The 23,551-nt window shown below is 39.9% G+C and overlaps 1 protein-coding gene across 1 annotated transcript in view; it reads right to left on the bottom strand.

Moving 5' to 3' along the window:
• LOC129728372 (uncharacterized) overlaps positions 1-22,883 on the bottom strand; it is a 104,329-nt gene extending 81,446 nt beyond the window's left edge. The window contains exons 1-2 of the mRNA XM_055686809.1: positions 22,528-22,883; positions 22,237-22,405 (exon numbers count right to left, since the gene is read on the bottom strand). Coding sequence (XP_055542784.1) covers positions 22,237-22,405; positions 22,528-22,883 — 525 coding nt within the window. The remainder of the gene's footprint in view (positions 1-22,236; positions 22,406-22,527) is intronic.
• Between the last annotated feature and the right edge of the window lie 668 nt (positions 22,884-23,551).

Here is a 23,551-nt window from a genome sequence, read left to right as displayed (position 1 = left end):
CTGTCTATACTATGAAGTGCGGATTACAGAAAACACCTGGGCAATACCACAATAGATCAAATATCTCTGGTCGAATATAACTAATGTTTAAATAATTTAAGTTTTAGCTAATTCAGAACATTTCAAATGGTTTCCATGAATCCAGGAGTAAATTTTCGCTGAGTTCAGAATTTTCGATTATTTATGACCTATGAATATTTTCCATATCTCTTAATTTTTAATGAAAATTCATAGCAACGCAAAAATTCTCGGTAGTGACTGAAAATAACAAAACTTCGTTTTACCGCTAGGTAGATTAATTCTATTTTTTAGTTCATAAGAAAATACATGCACGCAAAAATTCAATGGTGCGAAATCACATCATTATTGCTGAAAATTAGCGGCAAAGTTTTGATTAGGTTAGAAACCTGACTGACGAATGTGTCTCGGCAATGACGCTTTTTTTGTATAAGCATATAATCATGCTTTTTCGGGCTTTAGGGTTAGATCCTTTTAATATTTGGTCGCAGCTTTCTATGTACTGTGGCGCTTCTAGTGGCGGTTACGATAAACCAATGGCAGCGCAGTGAAGGTTTGTTTACATAGTGAAAGTTTCATTGCATTCGAGTCAGTGGATCATAAGTCTTCGACAATGAAACGTGAGAAAATTCTGCTCACTCACGTTGAAAATCTGACGTGGTTGGATGCAAAAATTACCAAGTGCCTCAAATTCCACAAATCAACCGTAAGCAGTGTGCAAAATCTAACGCTGGATCGCGCTGATCACAGCAAGCGCAGAAGTGGAACGATTGACAAGCAGCTATGATTGGAAGTCTGCTGAGCAGTTCGGACGAACCCTGGGATCACCTTGCGAAATTTGGCTAAGAAGTTCTCAATACTGTACTGTTCGACGAATCTGTCGTTCCATGCCAGCAAGCACCCCAACAGAATCTCGTTGGCAAACGCCGCGCTAGGATCTTGAATGAGAAAGTCTTGACCAAAATCGACGGATGCATTTTAATGGACGATGAGGCATGTTGAAATGGATTTCTTGCAGCTCCCGGGATAAAAATTCTATATGTCTAAGCGCAAGGGTGATGTCGCCAAGCGGTTTAAATTCGTGTTTGCTGACAAGTTCGCTCGGGAGCTGATGGTGTGGCAGGGGATCTGCAGCTGTGGCAAAAAACAATCCAATCACATGACGGTCCGGTGAAGTTCTGGCCTGACTTCAGGTCACTGGCCTGGCTAGCTGCCACTATAGCCGGGAAGTCATTGGTTGGTACAAGTAGAATGGAATTGATATCATCGAAAAAGCTATCAACCCACCAAACTGCCCAGGTTTTGCTCCAATTGAAAAATATTGAACGATAATCAAGAACAAATTGAAGAAAAGTGGCAGAACGATAAAAAAACTAGCTGATTTACAAAGATGATGGAAGAAAATGGCGGATCGAATTGTGCGGTATAAAACGTGAAGTGCGTGAATTCATCCGAAACTCAGATGAATATTTTTTTCTGTATTTTTCTTTTGAAGGTCAAAAAATTACTGTAAATGATATCTCAATATTTTTTCTACTGGTTTTTGTCTTACAAAGATATGTTCTATTTTGTGCGGCCAAATATTAAATGGATCAAGCTTCATTGTACTTATTTGTACATGTATTTATAAAAATTAAAGAAAAGTGTTGTTTTATTCGCTTAAAACTAATCACTGAGTAATTAGGGAATGTAGACATGCTACGTATGGAGCACTTGTTGAAATTGAACAGAAAGAATGCTATATTGAAAAAGATTCAGTTATTGATTCATAAAGTAACATAAATCGACATCCAGTTCAGTAATGAATTACGAGTCATTTCGTTATCATACCGAGCCATTTTTTTCTCGTCCGGAAGACGCATAGTTTTGACCGCGCAGTCATCGTTGCACGTGTGACATAAGTTCGAATTAATCCTGCCATATTATAAAGCTTGCTATCGCGCATTTATCAAGTCGCCCATCGACAAAGCAACTTTTCACCGTGAGCGTGGCCGTTCCGTTCGGTTCGGCTCCTAGGCTCGAGACAGAGTCGACTTTGTCGCCGCCTCTGGAAATCAATAAATTAATCTGATTTCAGCTGTCAACATCCGTTAAATTAGCGCGCTCTCACAGCTCCCTTTGCAGTTCTGTGTGCGCATCGCCAGCCCCGAGGATTAAGCATGCGGCGGCGATGACGACGCCGCCGGTTGTGCGGCTTACAGCGGGTAGCAGAGGAACTGGTTCGCTCGGGTAAATGTATGTATGGATGTATGTATGTATGAGATGAAAAGGTGCTGCCGCCCATCCAACACTTTTGTGCAACTCGTCGCATTGCAATTCGTGTCGAACACCGCTAGAGTCAGGTATGGCTATATACGCTATGCTGGGATCTTCCAGTTTACGCTGGTTAGCTCGAGCGACATGGGCGGGGGTGGGATGCTGTTTGTAAACTGATCCAGCTAATAATGTCATTCAATTCAATTTACTCGGCGGTCGGAGATTTGTGCGTTTAGTGAGTTGATTTACCGGGGCTCCGCCACTCAGTCAGCACGTATCGTACACTAGAACGGTTTCACCAGTGCAAGCAATTATCATTTTGATTTGGAAATTGAAATCATTCAGATTCCAGCGCCAGCAGCTCTGTACTGGGGGCAACGCAGCGAACCATCGTCATCATTATCATCACCGCTAGCTGGGGACGCAGCCAACATGAAGCTTTTTGAATTAATAATGTTACTACGCGCGATCGTTGTTCATGCACAACAAATATACACAACAATTTAATATTAATTTCCACTGTCAGGCAGCCGTCACTGAGATCCGCCGTCGTCGATGTCGTTCCAGGCTAAACTTAATAAACCTGTTTCTCTGCTGCTGTGGATGTTGTGAACTAGAAGAAGGCGGAGTGAGTTGGGTAATTCGGACTCAAGGGATGATACGAAAATCCTTTACAGTTACAGAATAAAAGAAAGAGAAATATAATTGATCGAGTGCTCGCTCGACCCCAAGCTCCCCATCTTCCGATAGACGATACACACGAGATCAAGTGAATCTCCTCGCGTGTCTATTCATCTTACCCGGAATCCTGGCGAAACACCGGTGGTGCAGCAGCACGTTGCTGTCGCCGCAAGTAAGTGCACCGGCTAGGCTTGTTATCCATGGTTGAACTATTTTCGCTAAGCATTACTTCCAAGCTGGTAATAGCTTTGAGTTCTTTGAGGCCAAAGAAGCTTCACCACTGGCATCGACTAGCCCAGACTGGCAGGTTGTGGTTGCAGGTTTACGACTTAGTGCTGAATCGAACATCAATGAACAACCTTAGCCAGCCTGGACAGAGTATAGGATAGTGCATGCAACTGTGAGTGTGTGTATGTAGGGGGTGTAGGAGACCCGGCGCATAAAAGGCAGCCAGCTTGCAGTGTTTTTTCGCTGTGTCCACGGTAGTTTTTCTTCGTTTCGTTGCACTTTTTCTTGTTACTGCTTCCACATTTTGTGATATCGCGTGCATTCTTCGCGACGGCTGTTGTTCCGCCGGGGATGGCTTGGTGTGTTGTGCAACCGCAGCGGTCTGACTGGTTTGAGTCAAGTCGAATTGTTCGAGCCGGTCAGCCTGCGAACTGCTATAAGGGCTTGTCGCGATCACGTTTGTCAATGCGTCGTTGTGTTTTTTTTTCGCTTCGATCCTTTCCAGCTTGGTGTACAACCTTGCGTGGCGATACATCGAAGCGACAGGTGGAAATGAGAAATATTAGCGCGAGGAAAGCTCACACGCTAGCCTTCTCGATGCTGTGGTTTTGTACAAGTTATGATTCAAAGAATGAGTTATTTTTTATATACTGTAACTAAAAATGGTTTAGATTGGTATTTAATCTGTACCTGAAAAGTAGCGTCCAAATCCAATGAACTTGACTTTAAAGCTAAAATAACTGCCTCACCCTGCTCCTGCGAACAGAGGCTAACTCACACCCACAACGCGACGTAACTAGCGTCTGCCATAGTGCGCACCGCGTGCCAAGGTGCCATTTAACGGCATGGCCGAACATGCGGCGCGGCTCACAAAAAAAACTAAATGAATAATTCCCACTACTTTATGATGATTGCCACTAACAGGTGACAGACACTAGGAAATCAACCCAGGTCTCGTCCATACATTCCTTGGTTGACATGCTTTCGATGGCGCGCCTGCCAGATCAATGTAGATGGATAGGATAAACCACGATAGGTCCATAAAAATTCCACCGATAGACGAAATTGGCTTCCTGTGCCCTTACCATCCCCGCCGGTCAAATCTAGCTGACGCGATCGATGGTCAGAGAAATCCAATTTGGCATAGATTTAATTGATTTCGCGTCTCCCGTAAATATGTGTGCCAGTTTGATCCACCGTAAACATCTTGCACTTCCAAGAAACGCGCTCACCGAGGGACATTTCTACATCGTGGCGTGGATCATCTTCACGGTCATTAAATGTGATAAATACCCGTGCTCGAATCGATCGATCAAGCCGATCGATCTCACTCACGCGCGTTAAAGCTTTTTTTCTTACTCTGTACTGCTCGTCGCCCCCAGGGTCAAAGCCGCCGTCATCATTGTACTTCAACTACCACCTCTGGCAGCCAGTGACTGTTTTGATGTGCTCAGAAGGACTGTTCAATAGAATGCATTAGGCTTAAAACGTATCCAAGGACATGCCGCATCAGCAACTGCAGAAAGTTCGGGGCTGCCGCCAGATTCGATTAATAAAAAAACACACTTTGATTCCAATCAACCCCTTGCAAAAGAGCATTTGACCGCCGCTGAGTAGCGAGGAAGTGCGGAGAGTTGAAATTAATAATAAAATAAAAAACGCGCCGAAGAATCGTGCCAATTTGCGGTTCCGCACTTATTCGAGGCCGCTCGCATGTGTCGTTTCGAAGCCGCTGTGCGGTGCTTTGTTCTTTTGCGCCACCATCGCTGCTGCTGTTGCTGCCGCCGCGAGCACCAGGCAGAAAATGGTATAGCCGAAAAAAAAGCGCAGACAAACCCAAGAATGGGTTGCGGGTGGAGAACCGCCGGATTCATCGGCAAATACCTTCAGTATAAATTCAAAACATATATACACTTAATTAATTAGGAGTAGGTGCAGGCGGGCGGTTGAGAATAAAGCGAGCAGCATGAGAAAGCATGTAGAAGGGGAGAATATAAAATTAATTGTTTTTTTTTTCTCGAGTGTTTAATTAATTTTGTTTTTTTTTTTTTATTTTCGTGGTGTGCAGTTCTGATGGTAGTAGCATTAAGCCTTAGAGTATTGACCATTAAAATAGGCTCTTTGCAGTATTTATTTATATTCGACTGTGGCTGAACCAGAAATTCCTCACAAAATGCGATCCGAAGTGTGAACATAAAAAAACTTATCTGAATGAATAACTCGATCAATAGCACCAAATCCACACCATATAGCGAAGATTAACGAATCGGTCTTTAGTGGAGTGCAGTTCAAATTATACCCATGCCAAGCATTGATGCCTTCATTAACCGCTCTGCACTTGTTGGTGATGGTGATAATCTGAAGAACCACTTCATTCATTTTGCGCCTCGCCCTTATCTCAGGTTATAATTTCCATACCCAGCACAGACTGGTGTATAGACCGTTCAATTATCGGAAATCTACCATTAAATCTTCGATTTTCCACTTAGACCTGGTCGCAAAGTGCAAATGCGAGCACGCGCAGCAGACTCGCGTTCGTCCCACCGACCGAAAACAAACGGGCATCGACTTGGCTTGGATTAATTAACCAATCAGCACTTCGAAGCTGCACTGGTTCCTCCGTCGGCTCTGGAGCTGTGTGCCACCATGCCATTTTTCTGCAGCTCGATACACCACCGAGCTTGTAAACACCCCCAGTACATAGTCCGATAAGAAAGACATCATTTACATAAATTACTAGATATAAATACAGTCGCGCGCAGCGTTCCACCGAGCTGCGACTAGAGAGTTCATCTCTGCAGCATCTGGCCCGGCTTACGGTTTGCGTGCCCTTTGGGATCCTGCTACCGTTCCAACCGGCCACAGGCTACGCGGAAAAATGAACCGCCTAATGATAGCCTTATTAGCATATTATTTGTTCGTTTCAATCTACCCCGCCGCGTCTCGGAGGCTGCCGGCCGTTGAATATGCAGCTCGGTGGTAGCGGCAGCCGGTTGTTGTTGTCGACGACACTCCAGTGCAGCCCGCTCATAGTGAGAGTGCAATGAATCTACTCTATACTCGGCAGAGGGTGTGCTTACGTAAAGGAGGTGCTAAACACACCTGGTGGCAGCGCAGCGGAACGACTGCGGCAGTTTAAGTTCAGTCCCGTCGAATTGAAGAACTCTAAGATGAGAAAAAAATATGTTGCAATTTGGATGCATTGCTTCCAAATTGCAGCTGCTTAGGAATACGAGCTGACCACCACCGGGACAGATTGGATTTTATTATTATTGACAAAGCCTGACCCGGGTCAGTGGATTGTAAGGGAATGGAGCAGTCGTAAATGATAGACTGCGAGTTTCAAAGCAATTCTACATGCTTGAAGTTTTTCAAAAAATCAACACTAACATTGAAAAAGAGCAAAGATTTTTGTTGTCTACTTTTTCAATTTTCAGCTCAAAAACTATTAGACCTAGCCCTTTTTTGTTAAAGGATAAAATATTAGAAATTGTTATGGATATCATTGAAAAAACGCTGGAAAATAAGTTTTGTAAATAAATTTTTATTTCTCGAAACCAACGATCTGAGAAAAAAATCTGTGAATAGTTGATATTACGTACTTGACAAAAAATATCATGTAACAAAATTTTATTAGCTGCGCTTACTATTTTTTTAACGAAACTGGCACTTTATTTTATAAGACGTTACCTATAAATCATTCAGAGTATTACTCATCGCTAGCTACAGCTTTGCAACTTTGTTTCGATAAAAGTGTTCATTGTTTGAGGCTATCCACGAATCAAGCCATTTTCCGATGTTAATCAATGAGCACGTAAAAATCGGAGAGCAAAATATCTGCAAAATAATGCGGGGAAGGTATGACTTCCCATTTGAGCGTTCCGTTTTACGACATGGCAATCTGAGGCCGAGCGTTGTCATGCAGTAGAATCACCTTTTCGTGCTCCTGCACGTATTGTGGTCATTTTTCGCGCAGTACCAAGCATAATCGCATCAAATGAAATTGAAACCGCTGCCCAGTAATGGTTTCGTTCGGCTTAAAACGCTCATAATAAATTACGCCGACCTTGTCCCACCAAATGCACAGCTTAACCTTCGCAGCGTCTATTTTTAGGCGAGCCTACGACGTAGAAGCATGACCGTGCTGTCCCCATGCCTTTCTTCTCCTTGGGTTGCTGTGTATGGGTTCAATTTCTTATCTGTCACGATGAGATGAAACAAACGTTGATCACATGCGAATAAACGACGCTCAACGTCCTTGGTTTCAAATCATAGAGCATACAATCGCTTGGAATTGGTTTGGCGGTTTACTTTAAATACCGAAGCAAGCTGTTCCTGCATTTGGCATGGACTCTCATCGAGCAATTCTACCAATCCAGCGTCTTCAAAGGTAAATGACTTTCCGTCACGCGGACGGTTATCAACATGGAAAATACCGTCTTTAGAGCGATGCATTTCCGTAAACTTTTACTAACCCTCGATGCGCTTCAGTTGGCATTTGGATGAAATGAGCTAAGTAACACGCAAATGACGATTATTTGGCACAAAATCCGACATTTTTACACAACTAAAAGTATATGGCCCTACAATAACAAGCTAAAAAAACGAAAAACTAGTTTTGCGTCTACCAAAATTCGAAATATTGTGACTTTGTGACGCTAACTTTGAAAAATATAGAGCCTTGTCAAACGCATATATCAACCAATCAGAGCTTAAAACAAGGCCAATTCAATGTAATGTTGCAAGAATTGCAAACTGTTGATTTAATGGAAACTGGATCGACCAGCATCAAGCAGAGCTGTGGCAAATCTGTGCAAGCGGCGATTTCAAATGTAATATGTTTGCATGTTATTTGCTGCAACACCCGCTCATTCGATCGCAGCTTTTCATAGCGGAAGAGCTAATAGAAGAAAACGGGAAACCGCACTGGGGAATGAAGATCATCTTTCACAGCACTAAATTTTGGGATTAATAAAAGAACTAGAATCATTTCGTGTCATCGGTTCATGGCAAACCTCATTGACGATAAATCAAACAAAATTACCGGTTTCACTATTGCGACACATAAATGGCACTTTTTAATGCCTCAAGATTATTCAATTGAAGTAGAATTCTGTTCCACCCAAATAAATGATTTCGGGGCGCTAAGAAGTGCCATTGGTATTGTCACAATAGTGGCACCCGGCAAGTCTGTTAATTTTCTGGCCATTGCGAATTAGCTTTTGCATATGACACGAAATGATTCTCTTTTTCTTGTTATTTCTGGCAGCATTTCTTTTAACCTCTATATCAAACGGTGTTACCGAGTTCTAGTAAACGGCCCACAGATTACAGATTTACATAATTTAAACTAACTTGATAGTCAAAATATGACCTCAGTTGGTGAGAAACAATTCTTTTTCAAGGGCTATAAAAGCCAATTTTTATTGGCTTGAAATAAATGTAGAAATGCGGTCACACGTTTCCTTGCAAGTAGGTGAGAAAGTTCCACATTGCTTAAAAAATGTGAACAATTTATTACAAGCTAGTGTATTTTGTAACAGCTTCAATTTAGTTTTAGTTCTTTCGGCAACATAAATCGTACGAAAGTCTGTCTGGCTGCTTTGCCGCTTCGTATTTGCAGCGCAGTTCGACTCCATTTTCTCATTCCTTCAATCCATTTTTTACGCAGCGCCACCAGCTTATATTGTTAGTCCTCTCCGTAAGAACGAGCTTTTTGATCATCGTTCAATCGAATTTGCAAATTACATGGTCGGGTCGTGGCGAAGGAGGGAAAAATCAAGTCCCATTCATAGGCTGAATTCGTCGTCTGCTACGTAATGAAAATTACGCGTATTGGTGCTGATTTTTTGGTATTACTCGATAAATTCCCAGCTTTGTAAAAACTAAAACGAACTGTTCTTTTAAGGACGGCTACATATTTTCAATTGATGCAGTGAAAATAATTTTTCCACCCCTTGCTGTATTATTTTGACGGTGAAGTGAAACTATACCTACAACTGTATTCCAACAACCTTCGACATTATTATTGAAAACAACGCTTCTCTTCAAGGTTATCATTATTTTCAACAAAAAAGAGATCTGAGAGAAACTTATTACTGAAATTTACTGCTTCACACCGTTAGAATGATTAATCCCAATCGAGTGTATTACTAAACCTATTGCAAGCAAAAAATTGAAACAAGACAGACTGTCGTAATTCTACGTTAACCTTGCGGTCCTATTTTATAAATAACCTTTTGAACTTTTTATTTTATTTTTGTTATTTAAGTTTTGAGAGCACTATTAGTTTTTTTTCCAAAAGTACCGTAAACTGGGGTGACTTTGATATTTTTTTTTAATTATATCTTTAATATTTTAAGAATATACTGAATACAAAATTGTTTGATATTTTTGAAATGGTAAGCATTGAGCAAGACCTATTGACTACTTGAAAAGTTTAGCAACAATTCTGCTGTTTTTAAATATGGTCTAAAATTTTTACATAAGTCGTCATTCTTAATTGTTTTGATAAATTTGAAGTGAAGCTTTGATGCTCCAACAAATTTGAACAATCTAAAACGGCTTAAATGAGTTTATCAATTTGAAAAGCAATTTAGGGGCTATTCACATCCCACGTAAACAGTTTATGTTAGCGAATAGACCAATTTACGTATGAATGTGTTAGTGCCACAGGTTAAGAAAAATATAAACAAATCGCTGTTTTGTTTGCAATGCTATGTTTTTATAAACTGGACAAATATTCACTTGAGCACTTGTTATATGTTTTGAACTCGGTTCTGAATCACTTTTGCATTGGTGATCAGGAATCGGAAGACAACACTCAAAAATACTCCCATCTCTCTATGAGCGTTACGTAATTTATGGATGCCACCTTGGAATATCGCTTATCCAATATATTAAAGTTGCATACTACATGACGTCTTGGGTGGTCGCTAAGAAGAAAACATGAAATACACTGTTGAGATTATTGTGATTCAACATTCCCTTTGAGGAAAAAAATTGCAAAAATTATAATCAAAATCGTTGTATGAATATTTTCTTAGGAACTAATCTGGAATTCAAATGAACAAACTTTCGGTATCGCAGCTTGTTGTTTTGTATCTGCTTGAACCGATTGTTTGTATGCAATAAAAATCTCTCAAAATCCACTTTACTTTGAATTCATATTTTAGCATGAGAAGCACTTTTTTAATAGCAGGAAATGTATGAATATTAGCAATGTAGACATATCTAAGCACAATCAGTGAAGATTACGAAAAATCTGAAGCTTTACGAGCATTATTATCACAGATTCAAAAAAGGTAGAGTGATCTGAAGCATCCCGCTGATCAAAATCACCCCAGTTTACGGTATCATTAAAACTGGTCAACAAAAACGAAAAAAGTAGAGGAAAAATTTTTTTGTCACTTTTGTCGACCAGTCGTCAACACAGGATTGCCCTAGAGCTCAAATTGAAAAATAAAATGAAAATGTATAGCTTTTCAACCATTCCTGTTAAATTTGGTTCTTTAAACCAGCTCGAAAGTGCGTAATGTCTTCAGAGACTTGAATGAAGTTTACCCGTTGTCAAAAGTATAAGCGACGAACCTGGGGAGCAACTTCTCTACGGCCTTTTGACTTTATCTTTGCTAGGGGCACCGAAATTCACAGGAATATTTAAAAAGCTATAACCTTCCACTTTTTCCATTTTAAGCTACAAGTCAAAACCTGGAAATTAAAGCATCGTGCATTAATACATAATCTAAATAAAACTTTTAATTTTAATTTTTATTTTATTTTCTGAGAACCAACAAACAAGTACGATGATTAATTTGTTACTCTGCCGAAAATGATAGTTTCAATAGAGTTAAGTTCTTAATAAGTTCTTTCTCATGATACAAATGGCGTTCAATTTCAAGATTTAAATATGTTACGAAATAATTTACTAATTTATTAAACAATTACGTTCATGTTCATGTCGCATTATAAAACGGGGGAAAATTATCACCATGTCTATTTTTAAATCGAAGTGTAAATTGGGTGAATTTGTGAAGTTGTTGGTGACGCTTTCTAACGAATAATAAAGACAACAAATTTACCTCAAATAAATGAAAACATTTTTAAAACTTGATAAAATGGTGGAAAATTTAGAAGAAATTTTTAACTTTGAAAAGACAATATCAGGAACTCAAAATTTTTATTGTTATTTACTTAGGAATGATAGTACTGGTCAACAGAAACAAAACAAAAGTTGCCCTAAAACTCAAAAAAGTTGATCAATAAAGATGATAGCTTTTTTATCATTTCTATGAATTTTGAAACCCCCAGTAAATGCAAAAGTGCGAATTAAAACTTGCTTGTCCTCTTCAAAGGTTGGTCTCGATTTTTGTTTTAAATTTTGAAACATTTATACCACCAACTTTATTGTGAATTTGAGATGGTGCTGCTAGCCTCTTAGGTGAAAAGGTCTTGGATTTTATAAGAAAAATGTGTGTTTCGCCATATTCGCAACGACCGGCTTCTATGCAAAGATCAGCAAAGGGAGAGTTCAGGAACAATACATGGCTTCTATTTTTGAACCCCTAAATAGTTTGATAGTAGTTTGTCTGTTTTCCAGTGGTGGTTGTGGATTAAAAATCGGTTGTTTCGAACATGGCTGAACACAAGAATTGTCTGTATCATAAGGGAAGAATAAAAAAAAAATGTATCAACACATTGATGTACAATTTCTATCGATATTTATTTGACTGCGTATCGAAAATGCTATTTGATGAAAAATAATTGAACTAAATCTTTAAAAGGCTGAACCAATGAAAGTTTATTCTAGAACAATCGAGAATGAATCCGAATCATAACGTACAACAAATGAACAACCGAACACGCACTCAAAGCATTGTTTAGAAAAAATATTTTACTGTCAGACGTTATTTAACCTAGTAGAAAAACATGAACATATTTTACCTTCAAAAATTTTAATGATTAAATTATACATCACACAACTGAATGAGTCGAAAAACAATGTAATGATTTAGATTTGAAAAATCGGATATGAAATTTCGTAACTGATCAGAACTCAGTAAAATTTATACGAAGTTGTTCGAAATCTCGCCCAGCTTTAGCAACAACAATTTTATTACTTGAATTCGATCAGGGCGATTGTAATCGGGAAAAAATCACATAAAATCAAATTCTCCATTTCACAAACCTGTGCCATTACTGCGTGACATAATCCGAACTCGATACTTTGGAGAAAACCAGAACCTGAACCAGTAGCCTCGCAGCGGAATCAGCGATACCGGGCCGAAAAATTCCTCAAGATCAGATTAAGACATCCCTCAAAAACCTGGACAGCACCAAATCACGTCCATTTTTATTGTTTGATTTATATTTATTTGATTAATAAAACAACGAAACAGTATATGGAGGTACAGTTTGCTGGGCCGGACAAATTGCACCAAATCGAGCTTGTCTCACCTTCTAACTACATTTATGCTTTTGTTGATACGATCAAGAGCGAGGCGCATAGTCGAGTTGTGTCGCGCAGCATACGGCAGGCGCAGATCCAAAACTTCAGGCACACATACGCAGACACAGATGCGCGTACGAAGCGACCGTCATCCGCAATGATGAACGCATATACGCACATGTGTTGAACGCCACCCAGCAGCTAGGGCGACAGGCAGAGTTGAACCTCCGGCGCTGCTGTAACGTGTCGCGCTCAATTAGTTTGTTATTAAACCCAGGCCTTAGACGCGCCTATGCTCTTGCACTGGGTTGTATGTGACTTTTTTTGTGGCTCCATTTCCATTTCGAACCCACTGTGGTTCCAATATTTTGCTTGTTATTTTTCGGTCATAGAAAAATGGCGTCTTTTCATAGGCCTGATTAAACCTGACTTTTATTTTCCCGAATCAGCTTCTTTGCGGGAACATTGATGATGGGTGTATGTGTATGGGTGATGGAGGATCCACATGTTGGCAGAGATCCGTTTTCGGTATCATCACACAGATTCGCTCTATTAGGAGAACAAGCAACCGACTAAGCTGGGTTACAATGTGGGAACGGGTAAGTGAGGTCGGGAGGCTGCAGATGCAAGGGGGAAGACAAGTGAATCATGGGTCAATTTAGATACGCGTTGGGAGTTGACAACATTACCACCGTCGTAGCCATTGCCGGACGGTAAACGATCGTCGTCATCGGCGGTGCAGAACGCTCAACAGCGGGGAGGATCGTCCCCCGACCGACGATGATGACCGTTCGGCGTTGTCGCTGTCCCGAGAGCGGGGGAGAGATAGCGTAATTCGATCCGAAACCCGAATAAAGTTCCCACGTCTCTTGGGGTACATAAATATTTATATACTTAAATGTGTATATACGAACGAAGTTTTGCGGTACCGTTGTGTTCTTCTGTGTGATAAGTGTTGTAATTTGGTGAAAATAAATATTATGGAAATGATTATTTTGGAACATACCTTCAGATTCCTAGATGTCAACTAAATTTACGATAAAATTACTATTCCACAAAGAAAAATATATGCAGACACAACACTGCAGGGCGGATAGCTCACGGCACATTCTTACTTAGTTTAGTTTTACCCGCACCCGCACTCTTCGGACCAACCTGGGACGGAAAGAGAGGGTGAGAACGAACAGCGGAACGGAGGACAAGTAGCACCCGAGTTGGACGGACATTCTCAGCATCCAGCCAGGACGGGCAGAAATTCAAAGACATACTCACACATAGTGCAGCATACCTTCGCATCGAAGAACCTCGCAAAGGCACGGTGTACCTATCCATCCGAACCATTCGACTGCCGCCGCATTCCGGGCTCGAAATTTTTGGGCTCTCGTCGTGGTCGTGGATCCCATCATGCGTCTTCTCAGACATAAAGGGGCATACGAAGTGGGCACTTCTGAAAAAAAAGGTTTCCCACCCTCGCATTTCTATTGGGCCCTCGCCCCGCCACAGATCACAGGCCGATCCGGCCCGGTCCCGATACAAGTGGCCGTGAGCTCTCATATTACGTACATAAGTGGAATTTTATACACTTGAACATTTATAACAACATCAACAGGCGCGCGTTGAGCATTTTTGCTGCCTCCGTTGCTTCTATGCTTCGTCCGGGCTCCTAAATGAATATTAATTTTGATTTAAAATCGGAGGAGGATTGTATTTATTTTTATTCGCTCAATCGGTTGTTCTCTTTGCTAGATTGGTTTATTGCTCCATATTTGGAGCTACAAACTTGTTGTTTTGACTGTTTCGAAAATTTTGCCCCGTCATCGACGATGGATTAGTGTTTGATTGGAAGAAAACGTTGGAATTGCTCCTTGAGAAATTTGCGTACCAGCTTGGCGACCTTTGGAACCCGTTCCTCAACCTGGGAGTTGACCTCAAAAGGCTCGTCAAGCTTCATTGACAGCTCGAATAAAAGAAAAGGATTCGCGGGGTGTCTGCATAGCGCTTCTGTATGGCTGGGCTAACTGATCCGTCAAGTGCCGCGGTCGGTTGTCATTATGTGTGCGAACAAGTGCTGCCTGCTTGAAGAAGAAGCACATCAATTAAAATGACTGCCGCTCAAAAGCCTTCTGGAGAGCAGTGTGGAGAGCCTTCGCGGAAAGGCGCGATTCACAAAGCACTTTCCTTCCAATCAGCAGCCTTTCGGGTACTTGAGCGGCCTCCTTCAGCAGCTGCGAAAGTGATAAAGCGACTCAAGTGATTCACGTTTTTTGGCCACCTTCGGGCTGCCTGGGAAAAAAACGGTGCTGCGCGGTCGTGAATCATTGTGTGATTGAGGCATTGAATGGGGCTGCGGTGTGTCATTTTTGTTGTGCCCTGCAGACGGGCGCCAAATTCTGGTAGTTTGAATTCCATGTATCATTGCAATACAAACACAATTATAACAACAACGGTCGCTGCACAGCATCATTACGATCGCACATTAAACCTCAGAAGGTATTGCCAAATTAGTATTCCCAATCGACCGAGCGAGCAAAGACGGCCCTAAAATTAATTTTATTCCACCTATATCACTTTCGATTATCTGCTGCGATCAATTTCGCCGTCGGGCCGAAAGCCATACAGCCGCCCTGCTGGTCCGATCTGCAGCGGATTTAACTTAATTTTTCGCTTGTTTAACCAATTAAGTTACCCATACGGCACATCCGAGGGCCCATTTCAGCGGCGAGACGAGATGCGGCTGAAGGTTTTTGTTGCCTCACATTGCCGAAAATTCGGCAGTAATTATTTCGATTTCGAGTAAGATTTTTCTTCTCGATACCACGTTGATCGAGCAGAAACGAACTGAAGTAAAAATTGGCTACTGAGGTTATAAATGGTGTCTTTTTCTTTTATTAAACAGTAAGTTATTACAGATGCAGTACCCGTGGGGAACTAATTGAGGGCATACCTTGGCTTAAAGAGCAATGGTTCTTAATTTAGTTGCTCTCTTTTTGAAAATGTTAGTGGTTGACACGATTTTTGTCTGTCATATGAATAGTTATTTTAAAAGGACACATATGTTACGAATTTCTAGGCAATATATTTCATCACGGAGTGTGTTTCATCATACTCTATTACATTACATCATTTTTTTACGGTTTTGCTAAGTCTGTTTGATTCTGATGAAAGTTTGTATATGTTTTCGACTAAAGGATACATGATTTTATAGCAGGCATTTAGACCAGGCTTATAAACGGTCAACACTTTTATTTGATTTCGTTTCCTTAGTGAGCGTCGCAGTAGGCTTTCGCTCGAAAATATAGAACAACCATCGCCTCTCACACAAAGAACAGATGGTCAGTTGACACTCGCGCATCGAAGAGATGCACACTGTCGTTCGTTTGGCGATGTTTTTTTGGACTATTTCTGTCTACTTCGTTCTATTTATGTTGAGAAATATTTATACAAAATCAATGATATAATAAATTTCCAAAGGCTCCTCACACAACGTAAATAGTTCTTATTTCTAGAAAAACTGTCAAAATACGTTTCAACAACGTCGTGGTGGCGACACTCGTTTGACTGGTTTATTCAAGAAGACAGCGAGCCTTGCCACCGTCAGAAGAAAAAGAAGACGATTATCGCAGTGGAAAGTTGTTCCACAGTGACCATTTACAAGCCTGATTTAGACCATTCAGACTCAAGGCTGTTTTTCGAAAACGGTTCATATGATCTAGCAAGTAAGATTGTTGTAAAAATTATTTTTCAAAAGCTTTGATCACTTCTTAAATATCGACTATAGATTAGTTGTAGATAATTCAATTTTCGATTCGAAAAAATATACAATGGAATAAGGACACACTGTTATATTTTTAAAATTTTAGCCATGTGAAATTCATGCCTTTTATTTCATCCTCAAGTAAAATTGTATTCAAGAGTTTTCGAGTAATCGTTCCATTATTCATCTCAACAGCTTGGTGCACCTATATTTCTCTCATTTGTCCAATTTACCGTCAAATCTCTACAAATTTTTGAAAGTAAATTTATTTGCTTCTCGATTTCCTCAAGTGGCTGAAAGTTTTACGTTGAAAATATGGCGAAATTTAGCGAAAAATTGATCAAAAAAGCGTGATGAGATGAATATAGGTACTGAGATGAATATAGGAGCGGTTAACCTATTTAATTTTTTTAAGAAACTGCCAATGATTTTAAACAATTGGGTTGTTTAACTATTCATGGATTTCTGATTTATATTTATATATCAACTAGTAAAAGGGGTTTAGAGTTAAACTCCCCCCCCACCCCCCTTCAAAGCATTTGATGTTTTTTTTTCATGTTAGGGTTCTACATTTTTTCAGCAATAGGGTTGAAATGCTTCGTCTCCTCGAAAAGAGCCCCATGCTTGATAGGACTTCGGGATGTGTAGCTTCGAACTGGTCAAAGTTTCACTTATATGATCGACGAGAAAATTTCGATGTGAAATTATCGAAACAGAACATTTTTGATACCAAATGTTTTAGCAATGCATAAACTTGGAGATCTGGTGAAGTTAAAAAAAATTCAGAAAAATCGACTTTTCATCTTACAGTTTGAAAACCTTTTGACTCGACGATCCATCCATTTCTAAGACATTTGGCATAAGAAACTTTTTCAATAATAAAAATTTCATGGTTTTTTTATCGGCCACAAAAATAAAGCTCTAAACGCTTTTAAAACTTTGCCAGGGATTTGGGGGGAATTCTCCGTATATGCGAAGAAAATAAAGACCGCCCGGATTCAAGAATATTCCTAATAGATTTTATTGATCAAATTCTACTGAAACCCCGAGGAGCAATTTTCTTTTCCAAGTTTTCCGGTTGTCCATATAGCATTTTATTTCTTGGCTTTGAAAACTGTTGCATACTCATTGCACTGCCATACGGTCGTCGTTTTTTCTTCTGTGGAAAACAAGGTGTCTAGTATCAGCACTTTATTCTGGCGAAGGAATGTCGGGAAAATATACTATTTTATAATATGCCCAGAAGATTGCATCAAATGTCTGTATGTGGAAATGAAATTTTGTGACTGTGCCTCTAGAAAAAAAGCTGCCGCCCGAATGAGTTGGAATTTTGCATGGGGACTTATTTCGAGAAGACAAAATTTTCCGGACCAACTACCAAATCCCAAAAATTGTTTTGAATGTTGCTCTTGAATTGATCGTTGACTGAATTACAGAACGGTTGATTTAAGCAGAACGTGCGTTACACGGTGGGCGGCATCGCAAATGATAGAAGAAAAACACTTCATTTCCTAAGTTGTTCCCTAAAATTGTCTCTCTTCAATATTCTCTCGAAATGAATCTCTACTGCAACGCAACCCGTATTGAAAGTGAGTGATGTGAGCGCGCCAAACAACTGTTTTTCTAAATGCCGTTTTGTAACATGATAGTAACTGATTCAGGTTGCTCACTGTCTCTCAAACTGTCACTCTGTTCAATTCCCTCAAAATTCATTTTTTTTTCAACAAAACCCCTCCCGGACGGAATTTATGGCTACGCCACTGTATCAGCTGAATAAGTGTAATTTTCTGAGCAAAAAATGATTTTTTTTAAATATTATTTCATTTTCCTTCGATTTTAAAATGAAGAATAAAAATTGCTTTAAATCACTTGAAAGACATTTTGTAAATGGACGTAACGATTTTGAGCAATTTCAATTCAGAATAAAAAATTGAAGGACGACAAATTTTTTTTTAGTAATTTCAAATCAAAAAGCTCAACTTTATACATGCATGCGTTTTTTTAAATATTCAAGTTTGACAATTTCAGTTTTATATGAAAATCCACTTTTTTGAGTTCATTGCAGTTGTTGCAGGATTAAAGTTCTTGATTTACAATTTTTCATTTTTTTGAGTTTTCGGCTGAGCGGTCTTGACGTTTTGGAATAACATTTTTTCAGAGATTTCACCTACAAAAACTGGCATGCCTTGTTGAAAATTTTAAAATAACTAGTTGAACATTCCCGGCGATGCTTGGGATCATAGGTTTTAAAATGAGGAATATTTTTTTATATTACATTACAACGATTTTGCATATTTGGTGTTGTTTTGTGAATAATATCTCATTTTTCAGTGATCAGGTACCACACATTTGAACATTGACGAATATTTTAATGTAAAAAACATCACATGTCATCGCTTTGATTTAGAGGCAAATTGAGCAAAAAAAGTTATGGTTTTTGTGAAAAATGTCTCCATTATTTTCCTCAAATGTCTTTCCTGAACTGAAATTGAGCAATAAAGCCATTATTTTGCATGTTTCACGTAGTTTTGTGAAAAATATCTCAATTTTTAGTATTCAGAGGTACTTTTTTTTAAATGTCTTTCCTGAACATTGACGAACATTTTGATGCAAAATAAATCACATTTCATGGCTTCAAATTCTGATTTAGAGGCAAATTGAAAACAAAATATCATGATTTTACTTGTTTTACGTAGTTTTGTGAATAATATATAATTTTTCAGTAATCAGTAGTCTATTATTTCTCCTCAGAGGTCTTTTGAACATTACCAAACATTTCAATGTAAAAAAAATCACATGTCATCGCTTTAAATTTCGATTAAAGGCAAATTGAGCATATAAAGTAATAAGTTCGCATGTTTTACGTAGTTTTGCGATTGTTTTATTATAATTTTTTTTGTCTTCAGATACTTGTTAATCTTCTTAAAATTCTTTCCTAAACAATTACGACCATTTTCATGTAAAAAAAAACATGTCACCGCTTACATTTTTGATTCAGAACGATTTAACATGATAGTTTACACTTCAGAAACGGTGAGAATAATATCAATAAGGTCGAATCAAATAATATCAAATATGAAATATCTGTGAGAAAGTCAAGAGTTGTAATTGGCGATGTTTGACAAGAGAAACGAGATCGGTGTAGTAGAGCAGTAAGCTTAAAAAGGGTAAACAACATTACACACAAGTATGAAAACAGTACAACATCTGCATGAAAGTAAATGACAAGGAAATATTTCACTATCATACAATGTTTATTCTCTTTAATGAAAAGTTAAGTCATTCCATCATTCGAAGTGAAAACATTCGTTTGATTCCCATCGTTTCAAATTTTTGAACATTCATTACTCTGAGCTTTGTTGTGTGAACTGAAATTTTGTAAATTCCGATTATGTATTGTACGGGTTCGCCACAGAAGGCAGAATCACGAAAGGCAGAATCATGAAAGGCAGAACTCTATGACAGTACACACAAGGCAGAATATTTCAAAAGGCAGAATTTCGAAGGGCACGAAAGGCAGAGTCCCAGGTAGCAAAACCTGGCTCACGATAGCCAAGTGCGTGATGACAAATTGGTGCGAATCCTGATCACGGTATCAAAGCTGCTACTCTACCTTTATTATTTAATATTATTTGGTAACCAGACATAATAACTGGTCACAAGCAATGACCAGTTTTGATGTGAGATGCAAATCAAGCCTAATTATTAGATCCGAAACGCGCAAACTGGTTTGGCTCAGGTCCTAAAGAGTCTCGCGGCATCGCGGAGAGAAATTTTTCGATGGTAGGTATAACTTACACTAGTCTCAACGGCTTGTTGATTATGAATAACATAAAACAATTCATGCGGCGAAGACACATAATCGAGGGCAAGGAACCGAGGCGGCATAAAGCCGCCGTGGTTTCCGCGGTCCGAGCCGGCCGCCGACCCGCCGTCGGAAGCGGCGGCCTCTCGCATACAAACAACTGAACTACTGGTTTCCTAGGATTATTCAAACAGGTTTTCTTTCCCTTAGTTAAGTCCGAACGAGCGGTAGCGAGTAAGGACAGCATACACTTGGACAATAGAGTCGGCCAAAGGCCGCGAGTGTGTGTTGTTAAAAAGAAAATAGATCTTTTTTTTATTCTGCCATTCGTGCTTTTTTTTGATTCTGCCATTCGTTATTCTGCCTTATGAAATATTCTGCCTTTCGTAATTCTGCTTTTCGTGATTCTGCCTTTTGATTTTCTGCCTTTCTTAGGAGACCCTATTGTACAGTAGCATTACGCGACTAGTGGTGGATGGGAAAAATACTACCCCGAATAAAACTGGTTTCAAACCAATAACAAATATAGCCAGTATTGATCCAAACATTGGCGCTTTATTTTGATAACGGGTGCTGTTTGGTTTTAATTTTCGCTTTACCAGAGAAACGGTGAAAATCATTTGTTATCTAAACAATCAGCAAATTTTATAGCGTAACCGTGAACGATGATAAAGGATAAAAATATAGTGTAACTGACAGGGTGCTGCGTTCGCTTGAAGTGAAAATGGTAAGCAATTGGTTGTAATATACGAAGGATTTTCACAGTGAAAATATTTTTTATCACTGACAGAAAATAATAACAAGTATGTCACTACCCTTCGATAGTGATATTGCCTTTGAGAAAAAATGCAGATCAGATCAGTGCAGATCATATCATAACCATAAACATAATAATAGATCCATGTTTTAGTACAGGTCGGACTCGGTTATCCAGAGACTCAATTATGCGGAGACTCGATTATCCGGAACTCTAGACTCGATTATCCGGAATTTCATTTTTTTTTGTGTTAGTTTTAGCTTTTATTTCGAAATATTACCTTCACCATCCCTTCTGCCAAATTTGTTACCATTTAGGTCACTTCCGGCATATTTGGGGCATGTTCGAATTAAGTGAAAATAATCAATGTCCAATTTATTTTTTTTTCTCAAGATTTTGCCAAAAAGGGGTTTGCCACAGAAATAATTTCTGGTTACGCTACTGCATCATACAAGTAAAATAAAAAAAGGAAATATTGATTTTATGTTCGTTAATCGCAAATTTGAAAATTCTTTTTTTTTATGATTCGATTATCCGGAAAGAAATTTTTTTATGTTCCGGATAATCGAGTCCGACCTGCATTTAACAAATTGTTAATGACAACTTCAAAGTAATACGCAAGCATCAACGGGTGATCGTGACAAAATGAAAATAATGACAATTACCAGTTTAAATTATATCTCAATAAGTTCCCCCGCACTTAAGATAGGCTCGAAGTATTTGCGGACATAATTATATGCAATTAAATCGTTTCAATCATTCTCTCTTTTTCTCTCCATCTCTCTCAACGCAGCCTCTTGAGAATGTTCCCATTTTAGATTTAATTGTTTCACTTAATTATATTCAGCAAACACTGGGGAATGATCCATTAGGGAGGCCTTCGGCGTCAGCGCTTTTGCAGCATGTCATACCGTGCAGATTTTATTGCCCCGCACAGCCGAATTCAGTACTTTAGTGCTTCCAGTGTGCTGCGGCGGCCTCGTGGGCCCGAATGCCTTTTTGGCTAATTAATCAAAAGGTCGCCGACGCAGATCTGTGAGAAAATAAGCTATATCGCAGGAAGGAAAACACCCGTTGGGTTTCGGACGGGCGGTCCTCCTCCTCCAATCGTCATACGGGGCTCCTAATTAAGCGGAAATGAACAGCACTGTTCAAATCGCTGCTGCTTATCAAAAAACGACATTGGAAATCAATAAAATAAGGTAAAAAATATACGAACTTTTACGCGGTTTGATGGCTCTTCCCGGAGAGTTCCTTGGACCCTGGAGAGCGAATACTAATTAATTCACCATTCTAATTTTATCCGTGCCATTAGCCCGCGAGGGGACCTGTTGTGCTGTTGACCGGATTCCCATGTGATAGAGAGGCGACTCGCGAACGGCACAAGAACTAGTCCACAGATATATAGACACATGCGCACAGGTAGTGGCAGATAGCGGGAAGAGACAAATATCTAATCTGGTTGCGGCATAAAAAATAAGAGATTTAAATCTGGCGTATAAAAATCAACAATCGGCCGTTGCTAATGGCCGTGCGAGGGCCGTCCTCGGTTGGTTGCGTCTTCGCGCTGAGCATTTTACCTGTGCAGGGAGATTGTCGTCGGACAGAATATAGATGCAATAGAGGTGGGGCGATGGTGCTCCTTCGAGCATTTCCTGGAATTGACCACGACGGTTGAGATGACTGGTGCGGTGTCATTATCTGTTTCCAGCTGACCAGACGACGACGGTGCGCAATAGCGAAGGTGGAGAAGCTGGATGGTGGCGTCGATCGCACAGTTGATCGCCTCGGGCGGAGGAAATGATGATCTCGACTCGACAAGTACCCGTGTGTGTGCGAGGAAGCTGTAACTTGGTTTGCCGTCGTTGTTCATCAACGGAGACGATGATGACGACAGAAACGTCGGCGTTTGGGTCCAGCAAGAGGAAAACGACATGTTTCGCACTCTAGGTACGCATCCGTAGCTTCCAGCGAGAAACGAGGAAACATGAATGATTGTTTTGGACCTACACTGTGGAAACCAGCTGGCGGGGTTAACTTCCCGCGTGTGTGTGTATGTGTACCTGTGTATATGTTGGGTGTGGGATAATTGATTCGTACCTGGGGATCTTGATCAGCCCAACTATCCGGTTTTGATCGTGTCGAATCAAACGATGACACTATCAGGCTCGGCCTATCTTTGCGCGCGTATGATTTTCAGATGTTTCAAGAGATCGGTCGACGGTAGACTGCAAATAATAACAGGTGGTCTATCTCAGCAAAATGATGAACAAAACTATCAGCCTTTGTTTATCTAACAAGAAACATTTCACCAGTTCGAAGTTTCGATTTTGAGTTGCAATTGTAATTCTACCTTCGTCATCGTTTGGACCACATCTTTTCTCACGTTAACCGAAAATGTTTTTTGTGCAGTTCGTCATGGTTAAAGAAATAGAACAGGTACAAGAAATCACTCATAATTCAAGTCCATGGCGGATCAGATCAAAAAATCCTCCTGGCTTAATTGAAAGATAATTCGGCGCATGCCCTCGAGTGAACACTGTGCTTTTACCGCCAATACAAGTGCATTGCACTGCACTCACGTGGGGTCAAATGTAGAGGACT

This window comes from Wyeomyia smithii, chromosome 3, assembly GCF_029784165.1.
Source record: "Wyeomyia smithii strain HCP4-BCI-WySm-NY-G18 chromosome 3, ASM2978416v1, whole genome shotgun sequence".
NCBI classification, from domain to species: Eukaryota; Metazoa; Arthropoda; class Insecta; order Diptera; family Culicidae; genus Wyeomyia; species Wyeomyia smithii.
The sequence above is the reverse complement of the archived record's forward strand: the minus strand, read 5'-3'. Positions and strand labels throughout refer to the sequence as shown.